The sequence below is a fragment of the Corapipo altera genome, unplaced genomic scaffold, assembly GCF_003945725.1.
Source record: "Corapipo altera isolate COAL_440 unplaced genomic scaffold, ASM394572v1 75, whole genome shotgun sequence".
NCBI classification, from domain to species: Eukaryota; Metazoa; Chordata; class Aves; order Passeriformes; family Pipridae; genus Corapipo; species Corapipo altera.
Window position 1 is genome coordinate 398,402 of NW_020884887.1, and position 25,268 is coordinate 423,669.

Below are 25,268 nucleotides of genomic sequence, written 5' to 3' on the forward strand. Positions count from 1 at the left end.
TCTCAGGTCTTCCTTGGATCACAAACTCCTTCCGCTTGTTGTCACTGCTGCTTAAAATTGGCATTTGTGGTGGCATCCAGAGGTCCTGGCTGCAGCATTGTTCCCCTTGTGCTATTCACAGCACAGAGTCATAACAAGAGCCAGTCCCTGCCCCAAATATATTAAGTGGGATCTTTGAGAGAGGAAATGGAAGCGCAGAGAAGGGATGTGAATTGTCCCACTTTGCGCAACATTTCTGGGATAAAACCCAGCACTATTAATAGCCTTTTGCTCAACAACCGTCTTTTGTTCAGAACTCTGCTTTTCACCTTAAGTTGTTTGTGTTGTGCAGGATCTGCTGCCCAGTTTGGTGAAATTTCCCACTTCGTGACCTACAGCTAAAAGTTAAAAAGGTCCAGTAAACCCCTGTCCAGTTTGAACTCGGAATAGTCTTCCTGCTTGGGCCACCACCATGTTGCCTGTTGTCTCTTCTTCACCTACATTTTGCTGCTGCATCACTGGTCTTTGTTTTTGGTTGCTCGTGTTCTGCAATAGCTTCTAGAAAATTACTTGTGTCACACCTTCCTGTGCTACTCTTCCCTAAATTCTTCCGTGGAGTGTCTGGAGAGTCAGCAAGGGTTGACTCACATCACAAAGTCAAATTTGCCTTACCTTCCTTCTCACTTGAATGAATATTCTATAAAGTGATCTTTCTGTTTGTGGAAGCAGAGACTGTTGATTAAATTTTAACGAAGAGTCACAGGAAGCAAATTTTAGAATTGCAACTGTATGTTTGTGATAATAAGAGCTCTGTCGCTGCTGTCAGGGGCTAGAATTGATGCAGGCCACAAAATCTCTTTATCCAACCCAAATGAGCCAGAGTTGCTTGATTTCTTTTTTTTTTTTTCAAACAACAAGCCACAAACTGCTCATGAGCAATTTACAAGCCAAAAATTAGCCAGGATGGCTTTCCAGAGAATAGTTCTGAAGGAGACTGAAATAAAGCAATATTCAAATATAAAACGAGGGAAAATAAGGATAAAAAAATTAATCAGGAAGAGCTGACATCCTTGAGACTCCTGGCAGCTGTAAATCAGCTTGGTTGGGGGACATTTCAGTGGAAGCCACCCATCGCTGTGCTCCAGTGGGGGTCCGGAGCTAGTGAGAACAATGCTGGGAAGCCACGCTCTGGACAAGGCAGGAGACACGCTGTGTTAGTGTCTCCACTGGGCAGTGCCCAGAGTCCCAAATGGAATTTACAGCTCGAGCTGCTTCCCTGCAGCCCACGGAGGAGGAGGGTGGCCCTTCTCCGCAGGGCTCGGGCCAGGGGGTCTCCGTGCGTCGTGTTCTCCTCTGCGAAGGGCCCACGGAGAGGTGGGAAGGGGGCAGAGGTTTCTCCCACTGCTCCAGCACACACCGGGGCACTGGGACAGTGTTATAGTACAGGGTGGTAATTCCATCCACACTTGGTGGGGTTTGGGCCTGTGTGTATCTGGCTGCCGTGGAAAAGCTGTCTCAGGGATGATCTTTAGTTTCTTTCCTGTGTTTGGATGAAAAACAGACCTGCGGTCACTTCTGGTACCAGTGCTTTAAAGGCTTTCTTCAACTAACAGCAGAACTTTTAATCTTCCTAATATAACATTACAGAGAACAAACAAGTCTCTAATGCAAGCCCTGGGGTCTCTTGTGGGGAGATCCCGATAAAAACACGGCTTTCTGTTTTGGAAATACCCTCTGGTGGATTTGTCTCTCACCAGAGACAATGCTGAACTTTCAAAGTAAGCAGAGACATGGAAAAAAAATATTTTAATTAAGACTGCAAGTGGTTGGCTTTTGTCACGGAATGCTAGAGAATATTATTTTTATAGGTTAAAAAATTAAACATTCCCCCACCTCACTGTTAGAGACTGCTAATCAAATTTATTTGTCCAGACTCTAAAGTGCTTTCTGCTGTGAATCCCTGCTTTGTGTGGTGTTTCACCTGGCTGTGTGTGAAACACTGGGATGTTCTCTGGCCCAGGACTTCGTGAGAAGTTGAAATATTAAAACAATTTTGCCAGCTGGGCTGGCACATCTGACCTTCCCTTGACCTCTGGCTGCCCTGAATTAACATCTTTGTAACCGATTCCAAGTTTTTCTCATTTTCCCCTACTTGCTGATGTCAAGAATGTTTAAAAACACTTGTTAAAGCTGCCTCTCACTGTTAAGTCTGCTGGGTTAGGGAAGGAGGAGGATTCTGTGCTGGGATTGTGCTGGTGAGGGCAGGGATGACCAGTCCCTCCTCAGTGAGGAGCTGCTGACAGGGCTCTGTGGTTATGCTCTTCCTGACCTCAGACCTCACAGCTCAGTAATTCATCCCCTCTGGGGTCCTCATCCTATTTAAATACAGTATATTGAGAGAGGAGGAAAGAGATGTCCAGAAGTGCTGTGCTGAAGCTGGGAGTGCATCCCTGGCCCTTCGTGTTCCACCTGACTGTGACAGGCACGAGCCAGGGCTGGGCAGGGGGAGAAAGGTTTGTGAGGTAAATCTGACACCTCACTGAGACTTTGCCTCCTTTACCCTTTTGCTAATTTAACTGAAGGACTTCGTGAGAGTGTTTGGGGTTGTACTGTACCCACACACTGCAGTGGATCCTGTTTTTGCAGGTTTATCTGAGTCACAGGATCATCATAGAACCATAGAGTGGTTTGGATTGAAGGAACCTTTAATATCATCTCATTCCATCCCCCTGCCATGGGCAGGGACACCTTCCACCAGCCCAGGTTGCTCCAAGCCCCGTCCAACCTGGCCTTGGACACTTCCAGGGATGGGGCAGCCACAGCTTCTCTGGGCAACCTGTGCCAGGACCTCACCATCCTCACAGGGAAGAATTTCTTCCTGCAATGCTCCATGATGTCCTCCTGTCCTTGGGACAGCCCAGGCAGGGCAGGCTGTCTCTGATAAAAGAATTTCAACTCCCCTTTAACTGAGCATTCCTCCCCCTTGTGTTTTAAAGCAACCCTCCTGTGATCCATAAAACTGTGAAACACCAAGTAGGTTTTCTTCATCCCTTACAAGAACCAATGATATTCCACTAATGGCCATTTACATCTGCAAATTCTTCTCTGTAACTTGAAACACAGCCCTCAGCATTGCCATGATGTAAGGGGTTTCATCTACAGATTTCACAATAAACATTTAACGAAACAAGGAGGTTTTTTGCTAACTTAGATTGTTTCGTCTCCCGGGGTGAGGTTTTCAATCACTTTCCTTTAGTGATTGAAAGATGATGGATACCACCCAGGTCTTTACCAGGGTACAAGGGCAAGTAATTTGTGCTTAGCGCTCAGTGACTGAAACAAAGGATTAATGTATTTTAAAGTATTGGATGCTCCTGGTAATTCGTTTGTTGGCTGACTCTGGACTGGCACTCCACAGCATATATGGGTGGGCAATTTTTCTAGCTGATTGTGAAGATAGAGATAAAGCTATATTTTATGAATTACTGTTTCCAAGGTCATCTGGAAATTGAGCAGTTTATAAAACGTATCTTTGTTCAAAGATATATTTGATTATATAAAATATGATCCCAGAATCAATTGGGTACAAACAAGATGTTGCCTTTAGGGTTGAAAACACATTGTTAGAGGCATGAAGAGCAGAAATTGTCGCTGCTGTCTTTGTGTGGCTATTGTTTTTGGTCTTAATAGGAACAGAATGAATGACATTTTTCCACCAGACCACTTATGCTCAACTATACCTCCAGGACAACTTCCTGGCCAAAAATATTCAAAACAAACAAACACAATAGCAATTCTACTCCAATTACATTGTTTGCAAACCAGCTAGTGTTCATAGAGTACTAGGTTTGGCAAATCCAAGCACTTCGGCCCCTGGATTTTGATGTTGGATGTTTGTATGGGAATTATTTGTGGCTGTTGTGCCATTCAGGTGAGTGTTTGAATGTCAGTGTGTATGGGCACCTCCAGCATTGCTGCCTAGTCTGTGATAAAAGCATTTCCTTGCTGTCTTAACTATTTGGGTGAGAAGCCTGGGCATTGGGAAGACATCCCCTCGCCCAGTGGCCAGATGCTCATTGATTTCAATGGAGCTGAGATTTCAGCCTCAAGCCCTGCACCAAATCATGCACCAATTTCAAAACTTTCACTGGAAAGAATAACTAAATTTTTAAGTGTGGGAAAGAGAAAGGCAGAGGAGGAGGAATATATCAGTTCTCTTATATATAAGTGGAGCCAGAATTTGTAAGAGGAGGGTGAACTTTCTGGCTTTCTGACACCTTTTCATAGAATCAGAATCATTAAGGTTGGAAACACCTTCTAAAATCCCATGGTTTATGCTGCCAGAGGCATCCTATAGAGAGCAAACCTAAACCAGCAACTCTTGTAACTTTCCAGTCAATTTTCTTTGATGATGGGAATGGTCATGGAAGTACTGATTGTTGTAACTCACAGTTTTAAATACATATATAGTGCTGTGGATTGGTGTTGTAGTCATTCCTCCTCCCTGAGATAGAAGGCTACAGGAACCTGGTTAAAGAAAAAGAAACTTGTATGTTAGGGAAGGTTGGAAGGAATAATACAGTTGTTCTGGCTCCAGCAAGGTTTCCATGCTCCACTCCAACCCCAAGTCTGCAGATCTCAGACTTTTCAGCATCTTCACGCTTCCAGTCATCTGTGTCCTTTCCACATCACTGTCTGCCCTGTGAGTCAGCTGTGTGAATGTTCTCAGAAGACCCTCTGGGACCTGGAGGAGTGGTTCCCACATTGTCATACTTTTGTCTGTGGCTGTCAAAGTGGCACCTCTCCCAGGAGCACAACAACGAGCCTGTGACTCCTGCCAGTGTCCCTCTGTGGGAAGGGCACAGTACAAGGTGCCTGCCAGGCATGGAGTGCATCTCCCATGTCCTTTGAGAACTTTGGGTTATCAACTCTTGCTGAAGTCTGTTCTCTGCAGTTACTGCACAGCAGAGGTGATATACAAATGCCCAACGTGAGCCACAACATCTAGTGCTGGCTCCCATGGTGGAGTTCCTGCCATCTGAGGGTAGTGGGACCCTGGCACAGGTTGTCCAGAGAAGCTGTGGCTGCCCCATCCCTGAAAGTGTCCAAGGCCACGTTGGATGGGTCTTGGAGCCACCTGGGCTAGTGGAAGGTGTCCCTGCCCATGTCAGGGGGTTGGAATGAGATGAACTTTAATGTCCCTTCCAACCCAAACCATTCTATGATTTCGTGATTCTGTGATCACTGATCACAGAGAAACATGTCTATTTGTTAATTAAAAGACGTAATAGTGTCTATGGCAAAATGCTGCCCCTTGGAAATTTAAATTTGTTTACCTGCCATGTGCCCCTGCCCAGCACCCTGAAATCTGAGGGAGCTGCTGCAAATGCTGCCGTGAGAATGTCTGACTGTCCTTTTGGCATAAACTGAAACATAAGTTGCCTGAAGCAGAAAGCACATTACAGATATTACATTATATTTAATATTCTGGGTTTGGAGCCTGTAGTTACGCACTGGGGGGCTGTGGCAGAGGCTGGTATGGGGTGATGTGTCAGTGTGACACCAAGGTTCTCTCCTGCAGGCTCTGGGCTGTGTGTGGGCTGGAGACGTTGTGTCCATCCGTGCAATAATGCCAGGGTTGTTCCACAGCTTCACTTAAATCCAGCCCTGTTACTTCCAGTGGCATTGGAGGGTCACAGACTCCAAGGAGTTCTTCTGACCCTGCCACCAAGGAGTTGAACTCTGTTTGGAGTTCCAGCTGCAGATGCTTTGGGGCACAGTAGGGACTGCCTTTTGCCCTCTCTATGAAAACCTAGAAACAAGGAGGACAAACACTGAATGTGTTAAGTGAGGCTTTTTTTCAAGTGGATCCCATGTTTCCATTCTTTGTGGCATAGGGGAGCTTTCTTCAGAGCAGGTCCCTTCTTTGAGGGGTTGGCATTTGCAGCCAGTACTGAAATGGTCAAAGAGTCCAGGGGGTCAGGAGCTGCTGCTGCTACTGCTGCTGAGATTCAGGTTTGTCTCTTTGTCAAATAAAGGTCAAGTAAAACCCCGGCCAAAGCAGCATCATCTCTGATTAAAACAGTGGACAGCAAGCACACCAGAAGCAGTGGGACTGCATCAGTCAAGAAGTGAGATGCATCAGCCCAATGGAGAGCATGCTGACCCCAAAATATGTTTGGTGTCCCAGCTTCATGGTGGTGCCTTGTGCCACGATCATGTATCCTCACCTTGTAGTAGAGAGATGGAAATGGGAAAAATTCCTTTTGGTTAGGAGTCACTGCTTTTGCAAATGTTTCTGTTTGAATTTGGAGCAAGTCAAGGCTGCAAAATGTTTCCCATGCAAAGTTGAATTCTGGAGTTTTCCATGTGAGAGAACATCGAAAGTCTCCCATCTGAGGTGCCCTGTGTAAAAGGGAAGGCCTGTGCAAGTAGTGAGACTTCAAACAGCAAAGCTGTGGGGACTCTTCGGGAGGATCTTAGGGAATAGCAGCCTTTGAGACCTGGTTGGGGCAGGTGTTGTGCCTCCAGATCTTGTCCTTCAGTGACAAGGATCCTGGAAACCTCAAGGACTGTGCCTGTAGCATCCTTTGGGTGCCAGGATTTCTCTGCAGGAGCTGCAGCTTCTCCAGCCCAGTGCAGGAGCCCAGGGGCTGGATGGCCCAGCACTGGTGTGGAAGGGCTGTCCTGGGACCAATGGCTTAGGCAGCCTGAGGAACACAAAAGCTCATTTCCAGGAGAGCCCCTGTGCACCTTCACTCCCCTTCTGGCAGAGGAGGGGTGTCCTGACCAGAGGATTCCAGCTGGGTGGGGGGAGTGTGCAGAGAGCCACCACTGATATAGGGGTGTCAAGGCATCACCTGTGAGTTTGTAGGTCTTAACTCTCCTTGCATCTCCCTCATTCCTGTGAGAAAGCATTCTTTCAACCTCCCTTTTCCATGTCCAAGGGAATTCAAGGTAAGTTGCCTTTTCTCTCAGCTGCTCAGAGAGGCACAGAAGGATCCTGTCCACCCAGTTCTCCAGGTCCCTCTAGCTAAACACTTTGCCACCCTCCATCTACCAGGCAGTGTGAGGGAGCCTCCAGTGGTTCACACTGCACCCTTTGGAGGAGGCCAGGAGGATAAGTCACATCTGCTCATGACATCAGTTGTGTGGAGATCCCAGCTGTGCCTGTGGATTGTCTGCTCCAGAGGATTCCCAATGGCTTGGGAAGCAGTGCCTGTGTCTGACTTACAGAGTTCACAGAGCACCTTTCCCAGGATGACTGCTCCTGCTTTTTGCTGCTGATGGGTTGTTTATGTGGGATGCTCTGTGGGTGGGATGTGGTTTTGTCACCGCTCCATTGTTGGACTCTGTTTGGGCACTCTGCCCGCCTGTGATTAATGATGTTTTGAGCTGAGGCTCCGAGGTGCTTGCAGGCATATTGCAGGTACCAGAAGTGAAAGAGGTGTTGTTGTCATCAAGGTACTTCAGTGTTATATCAAATGTAATCAGAAGTGGAATTAATTAAAGCAGTGTGTACATGTGAGTCCTTTTACGGCGGAGGTTCAAACAACTCATGTTGCGTGGTTTAGAGCTCACTGGTTTAGGCTTTTGTAACCCTCTTCTCCCTGTGAGAAGGTGGTGACTTGGCAGCAGTTGCTATCAGAGGATAAACCTCTCCTGAAAAGGTGTCTTGATCAAACATGGCTCCTAAAACAGGTTAGGAAATCGTGTGCATTTGTCGATCCTGGCCCTGGCATGTTTTAGGGTTAATTTTACACAGCTAGTGTAGGCTGGGATCTAACATTTGCTGGGATTTCATCTGACCTTGGAGTAAGCAAGAACCTGTAGAAAATCTGCATTTATTGCTGGTCTCAGCTCTACCAAGATGCATTCCTCCTTTCTGCATCGTAACCTACCCTCAACGTGGTTGTCTATTAGAAAAATTACCTGGAACTCAGCTGGTCCCTTTGTCCAACACCTCAGGCATTGTGAGGCTGGTGGCTCTTCACCCCATGGAGAGGAGGGTCAAATTTGGATAGAGGAGGGGTTGACAGGACTGCAGGGTGACCAGAGACAGAGATCCTAAGCTGTACCTTCAGTCTGACAAGCACAGTCAAAACCCTCCTCCTGTTTTGGTGAACCTGGAGGCAGGGGGAGCCCAGCTTGGAGGAGACCATGAGCTGGCAGAGCAGTTCTGTGAGATCCAGAGGATGGAAAGCTGGAACAGCAGCTTCAGTTCAGCCTGTGCCAGGGGAATGAGGTGACTTGGGTGACCCTGGGTCAGTGCTTTATCTCTGGTCCCATCTGAGCAGGAGTAACCTGTGAGGAAGAGGCTGAGGAGCTGGGAATTGATGGAAACATGGGGAAATTGGACCTGAGGCTGTTTACCTGGGATAGTGTGCCATTTTGATATGAATTAAGATGGGGACTTTGTTTTCCTGGAGTGTTTGAAAAGATACCAAGCAAGGAGGAGATTAAAATGACCCAAAATGTTCAGAGTACTAAATAAAGGGAGCACTTTTAAGATCCTCACATCTGTTTGAATGACACTCATGGCTTTCTGAGCTGCAACTCTGTCATTTGGACAGGGCAGAGATGAGAAATGAGGCAAAAGCTGAAAATGAACCAAAATGTAAAACTTTGACATACTCCAGTGTTAGCACTCCATGTGCTGCTTTGGCCTCTCGTGCTACTTTAGTTTACTGCTGGAAAAGGTTGAAAGGTGATTCAGTCATAGTTTACAAGTACCTAAAAAGGAAAGGGGTTTCTGGTTGCTAGATGGGGTTCAAATTTACCAGAGAAAAGCAGAGATCTCTTGGCTGGAAGCCAAAGTTAGAGAAGTTCATACTATGAATAAGGGCTGCAGTTTAAACAATGCAAGTAAAAACCAGAGGAAAGCCTTTGGCTGGAATTAAGCAGAGTCATCAGCAGTTAATGGCTCTAAATGAGGGTTTCTGTGTTTTTCTGAAAGATGCAGGAATTATGAAGTGAGGCTTTCCAGCCCAGAGAAGCCCTTCCCGGAGACCAAGGCCAGGCTTCCCTTTTGACCAGAGCATGGCTCTGGGTGCTGTGTCCCAGGCTTGGGGCTCTGCCTGCTCTTCCCACGCTGCTGTCCAAGCACAAGCCACACTGCAGAGCAGCAGTGAGGGCACAGATGTGCTGTGTGTCAGGGAGCACAGCTCTGCTTCTCTGTGCACAGAGCTTTTCCCAGGCACAGTCCAGAATATTTCTGGGCTGGATTCCCCTTTCACTGCCCTGTCTGATTCAACTGGGGAATTACAGTCCATGACATGTGGCTTGGAGCTGAATGCACTGCCCCTGTAGTGAGACACCAGATACATGCAGACTGGGGAGGAAAGATGTTCTCCTCCCTTTATCTGGGCAGGACTCTCTGCTGCAGGGATGGGATGCAACGTGTGAGTGTCGAATCCACCTCTGCCACCCTTGGCATGTGTCTCTTTGGACCTGCTTGTTTAGGAATATCCTGGAATTTATAACCAGTGGCCAAGAGCAAAAGGTGCAAGAGGTGCAGAGATTTGGGTGAGGTGTGCTTCAAGTTGGTGTGGAGGAGCAGGGGAATGGAGATCTTGGAAGATTTCTTGCCTGTCCTTGGCGGTCTCCTTGCACAGCCTCCAGGTTTCTGGGATTTGCCCTGTTCTTGCCAGCATTTTGGGGGAGAGGGGCAGGGTTGCACTCTTTTCTCTCAGGAGAAAGGTGCTTCATAATTCTGCAGACCACAAGGCTGGAAATAGTACGAAGCAGATACACCCTTACCAAGGTCAGAACCTTCCCAGTATTTAAGGCATATGGATACTGTTGGCATGGGACAGGGTGACCTCAGGGTGCAATAGGAGCAAACTGACACACACAGTCAGACAGAATAAATATTTGATAGAGTCTATTTCTCTGTGCCCCAAAATGACCCCTATAAAAGCAAGGTCCTGTTTACCTTCCTGGCTCTCTGTGCACAGTGTTCTGAGAAGAGACAAGCTCTCCTCTCCATTCCCTGCCTTCCCACTCTTCTGGGCAACCCATTTCCAGGCAAGGATCGGGGATATGGGCTTCACAAAACCCATGGCACCTTGGGTTTTCACAGAATTCCTGAAACTTGGGGAAAACTTGAGATGGTTTTTGGTCAGAAGCCTCTCTGTGCCAAGGCATGGTGACCTGGGAAGCAGTGCCAGATGTCAGTGTGCAGCCTGCAGTGATTGCCTGCAGCTGACCAGGTGCTTTTTGTACTGTCCCTGTCCCATCAGAATCATGGAATGGTTTGGGTTGGATCAACCTTAAAAAACCTTAAAGCTTATCTCGTTCCACCCCCTGTCATGGGCAGGGACACCTTCCACTAGCCCAGGTTGCTCCAAGCCCTGTTCAACCTGGCCTTCCAGGGATGGGGCAACCACAACTTCTCTGGGCAGCCTGTGTCAGGACCTCCCCACCCTCACAGGGAAGAATTTATTCTTAAAATCTAATCTAAGTCTACCCTCCTGCAGCTTTAAGTCATTGTCCTTTATCCTACCAAGCTCACACACTGCCTTCCCCATCCTGCTACCCGTGGCATGGGTTTCTGGGGAGCCTGTAGAGGGGCTTGGGCATGCAAAAATAGCAGTTGGGAAGAATATTTGGTGGGGTTTATTGTTCTATTTATTTACTGTGTTTTCCCTTGGTGTGCTAAACACTTTGCACTCCTGGATCTTCAGTTTGCTCCTTTCCTGTGGCACCGCTGGGGCTGCAGAGGAAGGTCTGATGTGCTTGGGACTGGACCTGCTGCATTACCCACCCAGGGCTCTGGGTTTGCCTTTCAGTCACTGTGAGCTTTGCTCAGCTAATTCCTGTTACCCCAAATTGTTCCATTTCTGTCTGTGTTTGTATCTTTCTGATTAAGGACAATTCAGCTTCTCCTTCCTGTGAGGAATATGAGAGTCCTCAGAATTTCCTACCACAGGAGCCTGATGATCACTGTGCTTTTTATCTTTTATAAGATCCCTTTTGGTGAGAACAGTCTTTAAATAATACCAACCTATGACAACTTACCTTGACTTGAAGAACAAGACATACAAAGATCTGTAAAATAGTGATTGCTCTAATAAACCCATCCAGTTCCTCCACCTTTGAGTGTTCTGCCATATCACAAGATCAGAATGCACGAGGCAATTAGAAGGTGGTTTGTGCATGTTAGACAGAGGAAATGCTCCATTTGTAACTCGTCTTAGACAAGAAAACCATCGGTACCCATACTCTCAAGGCAAAACCAGCAAGCTGCTGGGTTTTTTTTAAGGTTAATGCTGAGAATGAAAAAGGGAGCTAGAAGAGTGCAGAGCCGTCAGTTGAAAGAAAAATTGCAAGCCTGCTAATCCTTTCTTGTCAGGTTTGATATAAAGTCTGGCAGAGATTGATAAGAAGTGTCTCCCTCTCTGTCTGATGTTCCAGGTGCATGGCAAAAATCACCTCTCTGAAACACCCACATACAGAGCCAGGCTCCAGACTGGAAAAGCTGCTGGTCAGCCTGACACTGCTGGCCTAAGACAATTTTATACACCTATATTCTTTCACTTTTCTGCTTGCAGCCTGAAGAATGGTTTTCCTTCCCCTTCTCATCCTTTATACATGCATGTTTTTATTGCAGCCCCTCTCAGTGCTGCTGGCCCTGCCCTGATCAATGACCGTAGGTCTTCTCAGCAGGCACAGAGCATCCCTGACACATTGCTGGGGAACAGGGGACCTCTCCCTGTGACCTGCCTCTGCTCCTTCTGCAGCAAAACATTCTGACTGGGGCTGGTGAGGCTGTGGGATTGGCAGCATGCCCATGGAAGCCGCAGGGGTCATGTAGGTGTTGGCAATCAGCAGCAGCAATGGCAGGGAACAGGGGAAAACAGTCTCTGAAGAGCTTGGTGGGAGAGCCTGGAGAGCCCAGCAGACCCCTGTGCTGGCAGGAGACACGGGGGTCCTGCCTGTGTGGGTAGGGGCAGCTGTGGAGCCATCAGGGCTGGTCATGTGGAACCCACAGAGCCAGAGGCTCCCTCAGTTCCCCACATGGACATTTCTGCCTCCCTGCTCCTTCCCTCACTGTGCTGGTTCCCCGTGGGCAGCCCCTCTCCCTCATCACGCAGCAGTGGGGGCAGAAGGTGCTTTACCCAGGGGAGGGGGCTCCCACTGTGTGTGTGCAGTCTCTGGGAGAGGCAGGTCTTACAGTGTCTCGTTTCTCTTCTTGCAGCTGTTCCCCCCAAACTGAAGAAACTGAAAAGCCCGAACGTTCACGTGGGTGAGAAGATTTCCCTGAAATGTGAGGCGACTGCCGGCAACCCTCAGCCATCCTACAAATGGTTTAAAGATGGCAAAGAGCTGAAGAAGAGCAAAGACATCCGGATCAAGTATGGGAATGGGAAGTAAGTATGACATGGGGCTGCTCTGCCTCTGCTCACTGTGTGTCTGGGTCCAGGGACTGTCTGGCTGGAGGTGCTGCTGCTCTCCCCAGGTCACTGCTGAGCAGCACTGAGGGGCTTCCTCAGAACCACAGGCCCGTGCTCGGCACATTTGCCATGCCTGGGAGGGTGAGCAAGATTCCCAGTGTCCCCAGAGAGTAGTGGAGAGAGGAGCAGGGTAAGAGTGTCACTGGATACCTGAGGCAGGTGCCCAGTGACCTGGGGAGACAAGGCTTTCCCTGCCAGTTGTAGGCTGGTTGTAGGCAGCTCAGCTTACCTGGAGGTACTCCTGCCCTGGGATTAGGGGGTTGGATGCAGAAGTTATCCAAACTCAGCTGTCGCTTCACCACCCACCCACAGGCCTGTGGGAGGAATTGGTTTGTTCTCTTCTGAATTTAGGTGGACACAGGAACATCTAAGGCAACTGCAAGGATCACAGAATTGTCAGGGTTGGAAGGAACCCTAACCCTAACCCAGTCCAAACCTCCTGCCAAGGCAGGGTCACCTAAAGCAGGTTACACAGGAATGTGTCTAGGTGGGTTTGGAATGTATCCAGAGAGGGAGACTCCATGACCTCCCTGGGCAGCTGTTCCAATGCTCTGCCACCCTCAGCGTGAAGAAGTTCTTCCTCATGTTGAGATGGAACTTCTTGTGTTTTAACTAATGGCCATTCCTCCTTGTCCTGTTGCTGGGCACCATAAAAAAGAGTCTGGTACCATCCTCTTGACACCCCCTGGAGATACTTGTATGGATTGATGAGATCCCCTCTCAGTCTTCTCTTCTCTGGACTAACCAGGGCTGAGATGCAAGAGTATATCATGATACTGTCTGACCAGGGACCACAGTCAGCAGTGGAGACCTTGTTGCATGCAAATCCCTGGATTGCTGCATCCAGGAAAAGCTCCATCAAGGCTGATGCAAACTCCCCATGCAACAAAGCTCTTGGGTGACTGCTCTCATTGAGTGTCACTCTCAGGACCACCTCATTCAAGCACCTGGAGAAAGAGACCCCAGTGACTAAGCTGAGGGGTTCTCACTGGGAATTGATATAAATGGATCCATGTTGATATTTTTCAAGGGCAAATATTTACACATGATGTATCTTAAATTTATCCCATGATCATCACTGTGGTTACATTCATATATCCTGACCTAGGCAGCAGCAGTCAGCTTGCAACTGCCTGACCCCTTGGAAAACCTGAAACTAATTCTTTGCTAACATGTGTTATATCTGAGTGTGCAAAGAGTAGCTCATTATGGACTTGATAAAGTAGCAATTTTTAAAATTAAAAGCCACTAAAAAATCAGTTAGAAAAATCAGTCAGTGCTCAAATGGGACCTCATCAGTTATTCTAATTTAATTTCAGTCCTGTTGGGTTTGATTTCAGAGTCACACCCAAGATGGTTGAGCTCCTTCATAGTAACTCCAGGATTTGTTTTGGGATGAGGCAGAGGTGATCAGAAGCACCAGCAGATCCAGGATGACTGGATGCTGTCTGCTCAGGAAGGGATGTCTGGGCTTGCAGGCAGCAGAGCTGTGCCTGCCTCTCTCCTCTGCTGCCTTCAGTGTTTTTGTGGCCCTTGTCAGCCTCATGGCCTTGCTTGTTTACTGATGGATTCTGGAGCTGGGATGCCCTGGAGAAATGTCTGCACCACCCTCTGTAGCCTGGCGTGGGAAACCCGTTCATCCCATGGATACTGCACCCCTGCAGGCAGGCAGGGGTCTTGGGGAGCTATTTCCCTCAGAGCTAGAGAGCAACCAGCCCCTCACCAAACACCCAGCAAAACTCCCTTGGGTGGGATCCTCCCACAGCAGCTCCCTGCTGTGTTCCCATATATCGCAGTCCTTCCTTGCCTCCTGGCACCCTGTGTCTGGCACGAAGCAGGGACAGGAGGGCATCCCACCCACAGTGGTGCTGGGGGGACACGCACTCCCTGGGCCAGGGACAGAAACATATGGAAGAAGGTTAATCCTCTTTCCTCAGGACACTGCTGTCAAGTCATAATTTTGCATTTACCAGTTTCCATGGCAACACGTTGGCTCTCAGCCTTCCTGTGACAGGCCAAAGATGTGTGTGTGTGCTGGAAGGGCTTCCTGCTGGCAAAACAAGCCAAGGATAAACATTTTAAGGGAAGCCTCCTGCAGTGCCTGAGACTCCATCAGCAGCAAAGGTGTGAGCCCAAAGCATCCCTAGAATCACTTCCCATTCCAGCTTCTGCTCCCTGCTGCCATTAAAATGTGGTACTCAGTGGAGAGTTCACCTGTCTTGTGCTGGGCCCAGGCTATGGAAACTGGGCTCAAGCAGCTGTTGGGCAGGGACAAGAGGAAGTGGCCTCAAGTTGTGCCAAGGGAGGGGAGGGCTAGGCTGGATATTAAGGAAAATTTCTTCACTGAAATGGTGACCAGGAATTGGAATAGGCTGCCCAGGGAAGTTGTGGAATCACCATCCCTGGAAATGTCCAAAAGATGTGTAGATGTGGCACTTGGGGACATGGGTTAGTGGAGGCCTTGGCAGTGCTGGGTTTATGATTGGACTCGATGATCTCAGGGGTCTTTTCCAACTTTAATGATTCTGTGATTCTGTGGGACAGTTCTGAGATGACAGCCCCCTGTTAAGCATTTGGCCCTTGTCAAGCAGTCAGCAGGTCAGGAACACTTCTCCAAGCAGGTCTGTGCCCATTTGGGCTGGCATTCTCACCTTTCTCCCCTCCACTGGGTTTGCTGGGTCTCAGTACTGAAAACATCTCGAGGCAGAGTGTCCGCTGGCATTGGACCTGACTCATTCCAGTCTTGTCTGCATGGAACAAACATTAAAAATTGCTCAGTGCAGGCTGAGGGTCCAGGAGCCCTTGTGACTTTGATGTCTTCATTATGTAGCTGGTGGGGCCGAGTTTAATAGAGGGACATGGGATATGGGTGTAAATCATTACTTCCGGCATGTTAGGAGAGGACTCCAGGGAAGGATATGCATCCTAAACTGTAAAGCTCTGAAAGGAAATCTTACTCTCTGATGATTAATTCAAGAATGATGGGGTTTATACATCTGGCTCCACTTAAGAGATAACACTGGTCTCCAGATAATCCTCTGTGCTTCCTTTCAGTTCAGAGTAGAGTGGGGGTCTCAGAGGGCCAGAAATGGAACACTGGGGAGGGACCTTCACAGAGAAGGGACACAAGGCAAAAAGCTTCTCAGACTATGCAGGACCTGGCCAGGTGCACAGGAACAATTCTTTAAAAGTGTAATCCAAAGACCTGATAGAGTTTTCTGCTGGAGCCAGGGAAAAGGAGCCCTCCAGGATGTGGAGGTGTTGTCCATGGTGTTGTCCATGATGTTTCCCTTGGCCCTGTGAGTCCCTGGCAGAGCTGAGCACAGCTCTGCATTGGAATCTGTCTGCAACTCTGTGACCCTTAGCATGCAGAGGCATGGGATGGGAGATATGAAGAGCATGGTTGCCCTCTGTGACTCATTCCTGGCTTTCCTCCCCCCGTGTCTTTAAAGAGCCTGGAGGTCTCTGGAAGGCGTAATTGAAGCCCTTTTATTTTATGATCAGGTTTTCATCTGATCCCTAGAATAGGAGATCTCTTCAAAAATTAGGGATGTATGTGTTGTAAGGAGAAGAGGAGCATTTGACTGCATGTCAGCTCTTCACCTTTTCCATCAATCATCTTCCCTCCTGTTTTTAAACTTACCAGCAAAGCTTCTGGTGCCATCAGGCAAAGGAGTCAGGGTTTTTTTTTCAATGGATATTTGCTGGAGGGAGGGGAACAATTCTGATTCCTCCTTTCTGAACTACATGTTCCATCTGTAATTAGTGTGACAGGCTGGGGCAAGCCTGGCTTGCACGAAGGGGAAACTTCTCTTTAAGGTGGAAGAAATTATTGGCCGGAATTTTATCTCCATCTCAATTTGAATAAAACACGGTTGATGGGGAACCTAGAGCAATTACCCAGAAAGAATTGCCTGTGGCAGTGGAAGCACAACCTAGTGAGTGGCTCTCTCTCTGAGCTGCCAAAGTGATGCCATTTTCAGCTGAGTGTGGCTGTGATCTGACTGATGCCTCTGGCTCCCATGAAGTTCGGTCGGGTTTTGACTCCCTGACTATCCTGGCAAACGGTCAAATGCCAGCTGTGGAGAAAGCTGAGGGAGTTTCTGTTTGTGGAGGTGTGGAGAACCTTCCCCACCTGAAGTCATGCTGATGGCTCAGCCTGGGACATGTAGATTCTCAGCTGGAGTCCAGGAGCCTGATAGTCCCCGAGCTGTGGCTGTCCTTACAGCCCCTTCTCTTTGTGTGCTCTTTCACCAAGGGAGATGAAGCAGGCGTATCATTAGGTTGGAGAGGGTTGGCAGTTCAGTTTGGGACAGGCTGACCATATGACATCCCTTGGGAGTAGTGTCCTACTTTCAGTATCACCAGGAATCCCTATTGTTAGCCTGTAAGTGGAGCCGAGGGATACCCTCCTCTCCTGTTTCTGTACAGTAGTCCCTCAGGCGATACCAGTTGGAGCAGATTCATTGCTGGGGTCTTCCTTGAAGGGCTCCCGGTTGTAGATTATTCCCCACCCACAATGAATGGGGCTGTGGTCTTCCCTGTACAGCTCACTACACTGGAATGAAGGCAAAAAAAAATAATAATGCCAAAGCAGCAGGGGAAAGAGAGTGCCAATAAAGATAAATGATTTCCTAATTAAGCCTGGAGACAAGGAGGGGCAAAGAGGACTGTTGAAGCCTTGTGGGAGCCAGAGTGAACCCAAGCAGGCTATACCACCACTCTGGCAGGGGTCTTCGGGCTGACATTTTTAAACAAAGGAAAAGGCTCATTTGACAATGGATCTTGCAAGAGCAATTCCAGATGCCTTGAAGCAAAGACTCTTCTCAAGCACCGGTGTTGTTACGATCACCAGGGGAGCTGCTGCCTTGCTAACTCTCACGATGTCATTATGAGTCTCCAATATTTGGGATTTGGTTTTAGCTGCTGAAGGCACTTTATTGGAGGGGGGTGTGAAGGAGAGAATCTCCTTTGTTTGTCTGTTTGTTGTTTTAGAGGAGATGATGGACATCATCTTGGCCAATGCACCTGGGACGGAACCAGGGAATTTGAGAACTGAAAGGAGAAGCAGTTGGGTCTTGAGCTTGAACAACCCACAAATTCTGCAAGTTGGGGCTGCTGAGAGAGTCAGGGAATGGTTTGACTGAGTTACAGTTGCTAACAAGTTATGGTCAGAGGCTGGGCTGCTTCAGCTGATGGTGTGTGCAAACACAGAGGTGGAAGGAGCTCTATTTGCCTGAAATTTTGTGTGGTTTTCACAGTGATGTTGGTTGCTTTAAAAAAACCAAAACAACCTCTCCCTGTGGACCTTCGCCCACTGCGGTTGCAAAATGTCACAGATTAGGCTGAGGGCCTCATTGAGACAGGAGCTGAAACTCCATTCATCCCCTTTAAGTTAAAATGCTTTGCCTTAGGAGTGAGGGCTGAAACTGCTGGCAGTTCATCTGGGGCAGCACATCATGTACCTGCAGCCATGAATTATCCAGGTTCCCCTTGCACTTCATGGATCACACTGGTGAGGATCTGTCACACTTGCCAGCTGCAGAAAAATGACTTGGGGAGAAAAGAATGACATGCATCCAATAGGCTCCAAACTCGGAAAGGAGACTCAAAACTGTAACTAAATCTCTTGCACACCCCGTGTACCACCACAGTGATGGTTCACAGAGGTTTTGGAGGGGTAGTTTCCTGACCATGTGAAGGTGCCACCCCTTTCCCATGATCTGTGTTTCACAAAATACTCTTTCCTTGTCTGTTTGCAGCCTGCTCGTCTCCATTCCTGGGCTCTGCCCAGGGCTATCCCCATGGCAGCTGCTTTTAGTAGGGCACCTCCCTCTCCTCCTCACTTGATTCTTTATAATTAATATACTTTGCTTTAAAGGTCCTCTCAGGCCTTTCTCCCCCTGTTTTGGCAATCTCTGAAGTTTTGGTGCTGCCTCTGATCTGCCCAGCATATCAGCCTCTGTCTGTGATATGTTTCCAAAGCCGGAGCTCTGTGCCTTCTCCTCAGCAGCACTGACCCTCTCTTCCCTCCCCACCACAGAACCAGCTCGTGGGTTGGTTCCTGAGATAGTGAGACCTGGGCACCCTGTGGGGGTCTTGTCTCTGTATTGAGACTCTATCCCGCTCTTTGGGATAGCGAGGCATTTGTTCCACATTTGATGCTGGGAAGTCCCTGGCTCTTGGGAAGCTGTTAGAGCCTTCCTGTGTGAGATCACAGAAAGCAGGGAAAGAACCTGCTCTGAGGTGGCCTCAGAGTACTGCTCCAGGATCTACATTTTCTCTAAGGAATTGAAATCCTGGTGTTGGGCTTGGAGGAAACATTTGTGGGATGGATCAATTACCTTGAATTCCAGGAGAAAGTAATATGTGACCCTGCACTGACATCATGTCTCTGCCTCAGCCTGAACCCAAACCTCCACTTTTATACATTTTATTGATGTCATTCCCTGGCAGGTGCCACAGCCTGGCCTGGCACAGAGAGCAGCAGCACACAAGGGTTTGCCTCTCCACAGAACAGCCACCAAGTCCACTCCAGGCACTGGTGTGGTTGTGTGTCACTGCCTCTGCTGCCCTACACCTCTTCCTGCTGCCGGAACACTCGAGGCTGCATTTGAGGCTGGAGGGGGGTTGCACAAGTGACCCTGCTCTTTGGAGTGTACTTATTGATCTTTTCCCCTTGTGTTGACACTGCCCAACCCAGAAGTGACTCCAGCTCTGAGACCAGTGTCAGTGTCAGCTCTGCAGAGTGAGGACTGGTCGAGTCTTCCTCTTAAAATCAGCCTGTCCCAAGCCTGGGCACAGAGAGACCACAGCACTGCTGAGCAGAGAAGGGGCAAATCTGCTTTTCAGGTTAGAACAGCACTTTAATGTCGGGGGACAGGGGTAGGAGAGAGCAGACAGAGGGGGTCAGGGGATGGTTGGTCCCGTCCTGGGCACCACAAGGACATGCACTGTTCCCCACTGTCCCAGCAGGTCAAACATGGAGCGGGGCAGGCGATGGTGTGAGGGGAGGAGGAAGGAGGCCTTTGCCCACTGCAGAAGGGATGATAGCCGAGTTGAAAAGTCCAAACCTTCCTGCCCTTACCCCTTTTATTTGATTGCTTTGCTTGAGGGCATTTTTGTCCTTTTTCCCATCTTTCTGTGGCTAACACTGAGCTGGCCAGATCATGCTCTGGAGCACACAGTAGCCAACCTAGGACATTAGTTTTTCTCAAGCACTGCAAGCACAGCCATCTTGCCCAGCTCTGCTGTACTCTGCTGAGAACAGCTGAAAGGCAAGGAAGAGGTCGGGGTGGCTTCCACATGGATGGTTATTCAAGGGAGAGGATGCTCCTGGCTGCTCCTGCCCTGCTGGACAGAGGGGCTTTGCCATGGCCATCCCCGTGTTGTCCATGCATTGCAGTGATCCCTTCTGCCTTATTTTATCCCACTGAGTGCTGGGGAAAATAAATGTATTCCCTGAGAGCCCCTGCTCCAGCTGGTGGGGCTGCCCAGTGTTTGATGGTTGCTGGACAGCATTTGTGGGTTGTAACCTGGATATTCTGAATCTTGCCAATCGTTAACCTGCTCTCCCAGGGCAAAAGCAGCGAGGTGCAGAGTGCCAGGACAGCACGTAGGCACCAATTAAATCTCTGGCAGGATGTAATCAGTGCATGTTACAGCCACTGCTGGCCTTCCTGCTCTAGGCAATTCCAGTGTGCCTCCTGCCACTGGCTCTCCGAGCAAACAGGGGGGAATGGAGTTAATGGGTAACCACAGCAGTGCAGCCAGTGTGTCCTTTGCAAGGGTCATGTTTGGGAATTTCCTTTTCCTAGGGTTTCAGGTGTGTTTACTATGTGCAGTGCTCTTCACTGACAATTTTGGGGCCCCATATGGTGTAGTATCCAAATTCTCTTCATCAGCTGATTCCTTGACTTCTTCATTACTCATGTGGTAGTTACCCTATTTTTAGAAGACTAATAAAACACTACAGCAGTAGTAATCCTGGAGCTATTCTTGTCCAGAACGATGCAGAAGTGGCTGAACTCTCACAGGGAACATGGAGTCCTCAGTGTAGGTGTCTGAGAGGCAGCTCATGGCAGCTGGTCTCGTGCTCCCACGCTCTGACATGAATGGCTTTGCAAGGAGATGACCTGGGAAAATGGTCCCATTTCCACTTGGCAGTAGGTAAGAGGAGAAAAATGATTCAAGCTTGACCAAAGTGCTGGTGGGAACACGACTGCTGTCATGAGAAGTTCCTCCTTGGCTGAGATGCAAGGCCTGTTTCTTCTCCTCTGATTGCACTGGAGGCCTCAGGGTCCAAGCTCACATTTAGATGTCTAACTCTGAGATGTCTCAATTACAGCCAGTGAAGCCACCCTCCTCAGCCAGAATTTGCCAGGATCTTTGTGTAGGTCCTGGCCAAGGGCTGGTCTCCCTGTTTCCCATTGTAGTCTGGAGACTGGCACTGCAGAGGGTGATTTACTCATCCCTCCAAACTGCCCTCTGGGGGACTCTTTTCTCTTGGCCAGAAAGGTATTTTGGGGGATCTTCTTTTGGCCAGGCTGAAGGTCTCCTTGTGAATCCTATCCCTCAGTGCTTGCAGACAGCATATTCCCCATGGCTTATCCCTCCACTGGCACTACAGGAGATAATTAGTGAGTGGCTAAGTCATGTGTGCTGAGGGTCAGGAAAGACAATGAGGCAGATTTTCCCCCGGAGTAAAGAGATGTCAACAGAGTTGCACTGCAGTGAAATGATGGGATCTGTCAGTGACCCTGGCCCTTTCACTGAGCAAACAGCCCAGGGCAGTGACTTCCTCCAGAAGAATGGCATCCTCTGGCAGCCAGGCACCCTTGTGAATGCACATGTAGGGCTCTCCCAGGGACTGCTGTCCCCAGGAGACACGCTGCCCACGAGGCTTCATCCAAAACTCCAGGGCACAGCAGAATTCCTCAGACATTGCTACTTGGTGTTTCTGTAAAATCATCCCTCAACCCGCACGAGGACAAAGTACCTGCCCTTGGGGGCAGCAGGAGGAAGAACATGACCTTGAAAAACTGATTTCCAAAGCAGTTTTGAGATGCTTCAGTAGCACTTGGAGATGGTAAAATAGAACAGAGACAGACTGGTCACCTTTGGCACACACAGATCAAGGAAGGACGAGTCTCTTTGACATCCTTCAGCTCAATTCTTCTTCAGGCCTTATCCATGTTAATTAAAAGGTCCTTGGTTAATGCTGTGAAGCAAGGTGTCCCTCTGGCTGTTTCAGTGCTTCCCAGAAGAGGGAAATTCTCTTTACAGTGGCTAGGCTCCACATTAAAGCTGATCCATATCCCTACCCTTCATCTTTTCCCCCAAGTCTGTTACCTGACATTTGTACAGCACAGTGTGAAGACCAAGAGTGGCCACGCCACTGGCCTGGGTTATGAACAGCAAGAAAAAGCTCTTGATTTTTCAGGGGGATCTTACAATCCAGGAGAATTTCAACAAACTGTGTTGGCAAGTAAAAATAAGCTCTTTTGACTGTACAAGTCTTGTGCATTAAAACAAAATAATCCCCTTTGGTTTCACCTTGATGCTGCTATGCTCTAAATGCCAACATCGCTCTTTATTCTGCTCACATTCTTCTCCAGGTAAAAGACCAAATGTCTCTCATCCTATTCTTGGTGATGAATCTGTCAAGTGTGTCCCCTTTCATTACCCTTTTGTGTCACCAATAACACCCTAATTCGTATCTTTGGGACTAAAACCCCTTTATCTCTAAGAGATCACATTCCTAGGTGTTATTCTATTGCTGCAGTGGACTTTCCCAGTTGCTACACCTGGTGAAACGTGCTGTGGATTGAGATTGTGATGCAGCCAATTATGAGTAGAACATCTGTCCTCCAGCAGCTGAAGGCAGTGTGGCTATCTATGCTTTCAGCACTGGTAGAGCCTCAGTGTGCTGGTGTGCCAGGGGGGTATTTTCTATGGGCTCTGAGTTAGAGCCTTGCTCTTCCAAGTTGCTTTCAGCACGTGCTGCCTGCATCTCTTCCATGTGTAGCAGCAATAGCTGCAGCCTGTCCTAGGGGGGGCTGTAAAACAAATGGTGTGTTCTGGCAAAAGAGGGTTGAGACAGATGGAAGAAAGTAATGGCTGGGCTGGGGGCAGTCTTGGGGTTGCATGTTGTAGTACCAGGAGCCATTGATGAGCATTTCCACACCTCCTTCCATGGAGGGAGTTGGGAACCTGGCCCTGAACAGCTCAACAGAGCCCACAGCCATCGTGCGCCCCGGGAAGGTGCAGGAACCAACTGCAGCAACAGGCACTGGACACCCTTAAGGCACTGGACACCCTTAAGTGCTTTGCTGTCCCTTGGGTGCTGCTGACTCCTAAAGCAGCACAGCAGGGAGGGCCACAGTGCCCAGGGCTGTCGCAGGTTGCTCTGAGAGAGCATTCAGAGAAGGGAATGGTGCTGGGAGTCCAGGCAGCTTTGCAGCACTCTGAGTCACCTGGCTTCTTTAGGCACCCGCGTTGGAATGTGGTGGCCCAAGTAACGGCACGAGTGGATTGGGGAGACCTGCAGTCAGAGGGATTCGAGAGGTCTTTGCATGCTGTCAACATTCATTCAGAAACTGCTCCACATGTGGCCCCAGTTCTTGCAGTTGAGCACTTGACCGCATCCTGTAAAACAGGGCAGTGCCTGAGCCCTGGGAGCTCTACCAAGTTGTCTCCAAGTGCTTTTAATTTACTAATATAACTAGTGAGATGTTCCTGCTGTGTCCTTGCGCCGTGCCTCCCAGGAGAACAGCTTGTTAGGGTGTTAAAAAATGCCAGTGTGCTTCTGTGAAGGGCTTCCTATGGACTATGATGATTTGCACAGCCCAAAGAAAAGTCCTTCTCGGATGACACGTGTAGCATTGCAAGTATGTCCAAGGCTAATGATTATTTTCCACATAAAATGGAATATTATTTGCCTTCAGCAACATAGGCCACTGGGACCTCTTTCTAAAGCTGGCAGTGCTTCCGAGCCTCTAAATGCAGCGACTGTATGACACAGACCTGAGGTAAAAGCTTGGGGTAGAAGGCAGAGAGAGATGTTGTCATGAGAAGAGCAAGCAGGGTGGGTTTTGATAAGATGGCTAAAATGGAAGGAAATGTAGTAAAACAGAGGGACTCGTGGGAGTCCCACTGCGGTCTCATAAGTGGCATTCAGTGTGTGTTGAAGGCTCCTATAGATCTCTGCTAAACTAGGCAACAAAAGGTTTTGCCTGTTAGTCAGAGACATCCCAGGAATGAGTCATAGCCAGTGGGAAAGGCCTTCCCGCAGCGCCGCAGAGCTCTGCCGCAGAGCCGCTCCCTCTGCCACGGAGTAGCAGCAGCACAGGCTCTTAAGTGACACCTAAAATCCTCACACACACCCTCTCCTGCTCTTTCGAGGCACTTCTGGCTGGTAAGATGAGTGTGTGCAGCTCAGCCCCACATGACTGTAGTCCACTGGAGTGGGTGTATTTGGGACAGACAAAGCACTTGCCCTATTTGTGGGCCTAGATGAAGCTACCAGGGAGAATCCTGGGGGTTGGGTTTGCAGCCTGGAGAGGGATGAGCCCCCCTGGACCTTGTGGGTGTTTGTGTTGAGTGCATGGCACTGCTGGATGAGGCTGGTGAAGCACCGAAGTGCTCGGCATCTCTGCTCAGGAAGGTGCAGAACATGCATGCCCTCTCCACATCTCCATCTAGCAGACAGATCCTGCTGTCCATCAGGAAAGTGGCTTCTCTCCAGTGTGGAAAGCTGGACTGGGCTGTTGGGACTCTTGAGCTCAACCCCTCACAAGTCTTTCTGTGTGAGTGAGGGCAGGTGTCAGACCAAACCATGCAACACGCCGAGAGCGCTGGGTTCAGAGGGAGATGTTCACTTGGGAAATCCTGGGAAGGGGCTTTGTCCAAATCCTGTCCAGGCTTGTGAGGTCAGGCAGGGGTGACCCTCCAGGCAGCATGCCAGGGCCAGGAATAGTTGTCAGTTCATGGAGGATGGTCAGCAACCAAGTAAGAAATGTCTGCTGTACTTTTCAACAGAAAGATTTCCAGACTGCAGTTCAACAAGGTGAAGCTGGAGGATGCTGGGGAGTACAGCTGCGAAGCCGAGAACATTTTAGGGAAAGACACCGCAAACGGCAGCCTGAATGTGAAAAGTGGTAAGTGAAGAAGCCAGCAAATGTCTCGAGCTGTCTGCCATTCCACAGAGAGCGGGAGGTTCTGCACATGGTCTGTCTTGTATTTTGTTTCATGCTTTCAGGGTATCGAGTAAAACAATCTTTTGGGAGATAAGAAAAATGCAGCTTAGCATAAATGTTTATCTTTGTTATCTGTCACTGGCAATGTGGTTAATTTACATTTTAAATAAACTTACAGTCTATGTATTTTCTTTTTAAAAGGGGTAAGGAGGAAAGGAAGCTGGTGGGCTTGATGTTTTCATTTTTTAAAGAATTTCTGAGAAGCAAAACTCACCAGAAGACAAGTAATTAGACCATAGCTTTGTGATGAGTGAAGTTGCTTCTGGTTTTCATCCTAGAATGTGTGCTCCATCTCTTAGAGCTCAGCGGATGGAGTCTGAGGTTAGGTGGTTTTATTATTATCTTGGTCATAATAATTATATTGCTTAACACCATGGTTTGGATGCTCCCTCCGGCTCAGAAAGTCCCTACAGTGGCTGCCAGAAGCTGTGAGGGCACAGCTAGGGAGGGGATGACTCTCTTTCCTAAGCTCTTCCTCCTGCCATTCACAACCGGCCACTGTGGCAGCCTTTGCTCTGAGCTCTGGGCTCTGCAGCCTTTGCTGAGACTCAGTTTTTTGTGCTCTCACCAGCATTAG

At 48.7% G+C, this 25,268-nt stretch overlaps 1 protein-coding gene across 4 annotated transcripts in view; it reads left to right on the plus strand.

Moving 5' to 3' along the window:
* The window catches only part of NRG2 (neuregulin 2), a 160,816-nt gene that overhangs the window by 88,984 nt on the left and 46,564 nt on the right, over positions 1 to 25,268 (plus strand). For all 4 annotated transcript variants that reach the window (XM_027643135.1, XM_027643134.1, XM_027643136.1 and 1 more), the window contains exons 2-3: positions 12,179 to 12,350; positions 24,474 to 24,592. In XM_027643135.1, coding sequence (XP_027498936.1) covers positions 12,179 to 12,350; positions 24,474 to 24,592 — 291 coding nt within the window. The remainder of the gene's footprint in view (positions 1 to 12,178; positions 12,351 to 24,473; positions 24,593 to 25,268) is intronic.